Source organism: Polistes canadensis, unplaced genomic scaffold, assembly GCF_001313835.1.
Source record: "Polistes canadensis isolate GaletaPanama2010 unplaced genomic scaffold, ASM131383v1 scaffold_7, whole genome shotgun sequence".
NCBI classification, from domain to species: Eukaryota; Metazoa; Arthropoda; class Insecta; order Hymenoptera; family Vespidae; genus Polistes; species Polistes canadensis.
In genome coordinates, this window is record NW_014569554.1 from 1,134,997 (window position 1) to 1,140,067 (window position 5,071).

General features: G+C 34.2%; 1 protein-coding gene across 1 annotated transcript; it reads left to right on the top strand.

Annotated features, from left to right (window-relative positions):
- The first annotated feature begins 491 nt into the window (after positions 1–491).
- Positions 492–4,737, top strand: LOC106791272 (ubiquitin-conjugating enzyme E2 Q2). The gene is made up of 6 exons (XM_014756794.1): positions 492–940; positions 3,057–3,404; positions 3,537–3,696; positions 3,829–3,980; positions 4,137–4,434; positions 4,611–4,737. The coding sequence occupies exons 1-6, from the start codon at positions 779–781 to the stop codon at positions 4,640–4,642; spliced, it is 1,152 nt and encodes a 383-aa protein (XP_014612280.1). The 5' UTR covers positions 492–778; the 3' UTR covers positions 4,643–4,737.
- The last annotated feature ends 334 nt before the right edge of the window (positions 4,738–5,071 follow it).

The following is a 5,071-nucleotide window of genomic DNA, read 5'->3' on the forward strand; positions in this document are numbered from 1 at the left end:
TTATTTGTTAGTATTTGTTAAACATAATACGTGTATTATACTTTAATATAACTATCGCCTCCCTTTCTCTTTCTCTTTCTCTCTCTCCCTTTCTCTTTCTCTCTCTCTCTCTCTCTCTTTCTCTCTCTCTCTCTCTCTCTCTTTCTCTCTCTCTCTCTCTCTCTCTTTCTCTCTCTCTTTCTCTTTCTATCTCTTTGTAAATATAGTTTATAAGATATAAAAATACAAAATATTTCAAATAAATTCATGATACAATCGATATTAAGTTTTAATCAATCTCCATATAAAAAAAAAAGAAAAAAGAAAAAATAGCTCAATCAATCGATCTGTAATTTAATAATTTAAATTGAAAGAAAGAAAGATAGAGAAATCATGACCCATTAAAAAATCTAATTCGAAGAAAGTTAAAATTAAAAAAATAGTAAGTTTGATTTTTAATTAGTCATTATTAGATGAAATGAGAAATGAAAAGGATCACTTCCGGTTAACAATCTTCCGAAATAAATTTGAACGATTGGCGGTGAATAACGGAAAGACGTCAAAAGCGGTGGCGCGTATAAGCTCGTAGTAGTAAAACCTGGTATATTAATACCTAGTGGCGCCAGCTGATAACGGAGTAGAACGGAATCGCACGACACCGGCCGAAGTTCTCAGTCGCGGTCGCCATTTTGTCGGGTAGTCATCGGGTTCGTCGTGTGTCTCTTGGCTGCTTAGTGTTTTTAGTGAGCGATTAGCGGCGAAAAATTCGGGGCATAGCAGACTCGGCCGCTTCCCCCAAATGGCTTGCTTGAACACGTTAAAGCAGGAGATTAAAACCCTCGAGTCCGTCTTTCCAAAGAGCCATGAAAGATTTCAAATAATGTCTGCGAGCGTGGACGAGCTCAGCTGCAGGTTCGTCGGTAAAAATGGGAAGAAATACGAAATACATGCCAATATAACAGTAAGTGCGTAAACTCTATATTACTATCGTTATTATTATTATTTTTATTATTATTATTATTCGTCTCGTTATTATTGTTGTTGTTATCATCTTAGTTTAGATTAAACGGTGGTAGTAATACGATACGATAGATTAATTGATTATTATATCATTTTGTAATAACCCTTTCGATAGGTTCTTTTTCTTTTTTTTTTTATCGAAGAAGCGCGCCTTCATTTCCGTCGTTGTTTCTCTCCTTTCTTTCTCTTTCTCTCGCTCTCTCTCTCTCTCTCTCTCTCTCTCTCTCTCTGTCTGTCTGTCTTCATACCGCCCTCCTTTTCTTCTGTCTACCTATCTACCTCTCTATCCTTCCCTTTCTCTCTCTTTCTCTTTTTACTCTCATCTCACTCTCCCTTTTTCTCATGCTAGTCGATTCTTCTTCTTCTTCTTCTTCTGTCTCTATCTCTCTTTCTCTCTCTTTCTCTCTCTTATCTCGACCGATAAGGACAAAGAAACAACAACACTCTACTGCTCGTGTTGTTATTTGGGAATTTTGACAAGAAGAAGAAGAAGAATCTTTTATACTCTTTTTATATTCTTTCCTTCTCTTTTCTTTCTCTCTCTCTCTCTCTCTTTTTCATTCGTCGAGCTCGAGTCACACGCTTTTACATTTAGCCCATATCTCGCCATCCTTTCGCTGTACCGTATTCGTAAGATTTTGACATTGTTTCGATCGATCTTCCCTTTCTTTCTCTCTCTCTATCTTTCTACCTTCATCTCTTGTTCTCTCTCTCTCTCTGTCTCTCTCTCATTTGGTCGATTTGTTCGATGGGTTAGATTTTTGTCAAAGAATTAACGCGTCGCGCGCGTCTGGAGGTCAATGCGTGGTGTGCACTCGATAGAGGGTAAGGCCCTCACAACGGAACTACTCTTATACCTACTCCTATACCTCTCTTCTCTTTATTCATTTTTATTATTTTTTCTAATAAACTATGTAGGTATCAATTGTCATCGCGATTACTTCAGTAGTAAACTCCATTTATCTTATTTTTCCTCTTCCTTCTTCTCTCCCCGCTCGTCCTGTCCTTGTTTTCCTCATAATAATCATTATCTCGTCATTAATTTAAATTCAATTATCTTTTCTCTTACGTTTCACAAACAAATATTATTAATCGGTATACATACAACAACAACAAAATGAGGGATTAAAGTTATTTGTATAATAATTAATACGTTGACTTTTATTTTCCTTTTATTTTCTATTATTTCGTTAAAACAATTAAGGATATGTTACGCGATCGTTCGTTCCCATCATCGTCATCGTCATTTTCATCGTCATCGTAATTTATGTGTTATCACGAAAAATCATCATCTTTGTTGTTTCGCAATAAATCTTCCAAGAAAAATTTTTTTTAATTTTCCTATTTTCGTTTGCCTTAAAAGTAAGATCTTGTTGATTTCATGTTCAAAAGGAATTTGTATTTTGGTTGGTTTACAAGTGTCTGTTCAAATCATTTGAATCAATATTTTGATAACAACACATTCAAATGTAAGATTTCTTCATGATCATTTGTACATATGTATGCTAAACGATAGTAAGACAAATGTATAGTGTTTGATTTTGATCAGAGATTCGTTTTGATCAAGTTAAATAAGTACCTGTGGAGAAAAGAAAGAAGAAATCGTTAGGGCGAACGCAATCGAGGCTTTTGCGTCGATATATTGGTTATATATATATGTACATTATAGATATGTATGTATTTGTTTTGTCGAAATAGCACATCGATCGATTCTCGATGTTATGCTTTTAGAATAATTATTGCGGTATCCGTTTTACAGAATGTATAATGCTAGTGAAAAGTTTGTATTACGTGATAAGTATTGTTTTTCTCTATATTTGTTTTATTACCAATCATAGAATCTTTTGATTATTTAGACACACACGTATCAAACAAACAAAAAGTTTTATCTTTCCATTTCTCTTGTGAAATTTGAACTTTCTCTTCTTTTAATCAAAGAGACATAACCTTCGTTTTGTATTTCTTAATATAAGAATATTTATATTTGTATACTTTTTTCGATATGTTCTTTTTTTTCTATTATTTTTAAAGTAATTATGTTTGATTGCTTTTCTTAGGAAACGTATCCTTCCACACCGCCAGTATGGTTTGCAGAATCAGAAGAAACCAGTGTCACCAATGCAGTACAGATTTTAAGCAACACAACTGGTCGAGACAACCATGTAATCAACCAAGTTGGAATCCTCCTTAAAGAATTATGTCGGTTACATTCTTTACCAGAACCACCTGATGTTGAACGATTAAGAACAGCATTGGATCCATTAAGATTAGGAGGAGCTAATGAAGCTATGTCGCAAAGAATGGAAGCTGAAGATACCGAAGATATTGACGAAGATGAAGAAAGCGAAGCAGAAGAAGATCTTCATTTAGATATGGATGAAGGTGACGCGAATTCAAAGACCAAGGTAAGTAGATTCATTTTACTACTTTATTCTATTTACTTGCGTAATCAATTTCTATGGCTGTTATAAACATTGTAGAAGTAAGCATGTTATTTATGATTTTTACGGATTGCTATGTATTTTATCCGTACAAAGGGGGACGAAATGGATTTAGAACACCTTGCGACGCTAGAAAGGTTGAGACAGAATCAGAGACAAGATTACCTAAAGGGATCTGTTTGTGGAAGCGTACAAGCGACAGACAGGCTAATGAAAGAATTGAGAGACATTTACCGAAGTGACAGCTTTAAAAAAGGTATTATATGGTTAATGCATCATGGATAATTGTCTGTATCACCAGTCTCTTTCTTTATCTCTCTCTCTCTCTCTCCGATGAAAGTTAATACGATATCAAAATTTGTCCCTGAATGTTATCCATTTATTTCAGGAATGTACAGCATAGAATTAGTAAATGACAGTTTATACGAATGGAACATTAGGTTGATGTGTGTTGATCCTGACTCGCCTCTCCACAGTGATCTCATTCTTCTTAAAGAAAAGGAAGGAAAAGACAGTATTCTACTTAATATGCTTTTTAAGGTATACAGTGCTGTGTGTCATTAGAAAATGTAATATAAAAGTGTGAAGCAAAATAGAAAATTATTCCTGTTCCTTCTTTGTAAAATCTGGCAAAGAATAAGCTTGTCTTTGATAAAAATATTTTATTGGTTTCTTATCAATAATGATTTATTGTAGGAAACTTATCCATTTGAACCACCCTTCGTAAGAGTCGTACATCCAATCATATCGGGTGGATATGTCCTCGTAGGAGGTGCTATTTGTATGGAACTTCTTACGAAACAGGGTTGGAGTTCGGCGTATACAGTAGAAGCAGTAATAATGCAAATATCTGCGACACTGGTAAAAGGAAAAGCACGTATACAGTTTCAAGGCTCAGGTGGTCCTGGTAAAGTGTGTGGTGGACAAGGGCAATATAGTTTGGCTCGTGCACAACAGTCGTTTAAATCACTTGTACAAATACATGAAAAGAATGGTGAGATAATTGATATTGATTATATATATATATATGTTAAGTGAGTGTTTCTATATTTTTTATATAATAACACCAAGACAAACATTTTAACAAAAATATAATTATCATTTAAATCGTTGGTTTTTTATATTAAAGAAGAAGAAGTAAAAAGTGTATCTCTAAAATTATCTTTCCAGGTTGGTTCACTCCCCCGAAGGAGGATGGCTAATGAATAAATATGAAGCAAAATATGATGCGTGCTTACAGCTGAGACTTTAATTCGGTGTGTGCCCAACAAATAATTGTTACGATAATGATTTGATACACAAACACATTACCTAGGTAACATAAGATACTGGATTAATCTAACGCATAATTCCTTTGATGGCTGAGAAAATGGTGTCGCGCAAACGGTGACATGTTTCGTTCTGTATGCATAGATTTTTCAGTAATTAGGCATTTAAAGATCGTTTGATCACATTGACAAATGTGTAAATGATCTTACTTTCTCATATCTGGAATTTTCTAATTCTTTGTAATATTATTTGAAATTCTTTTTCAATGCCAATTGATCTTCGAAAAAACGGTATAATCCTAAGTTTTCGTTGATTATATATACCATATCGTACCATACCATACCATACCATACCATACCATA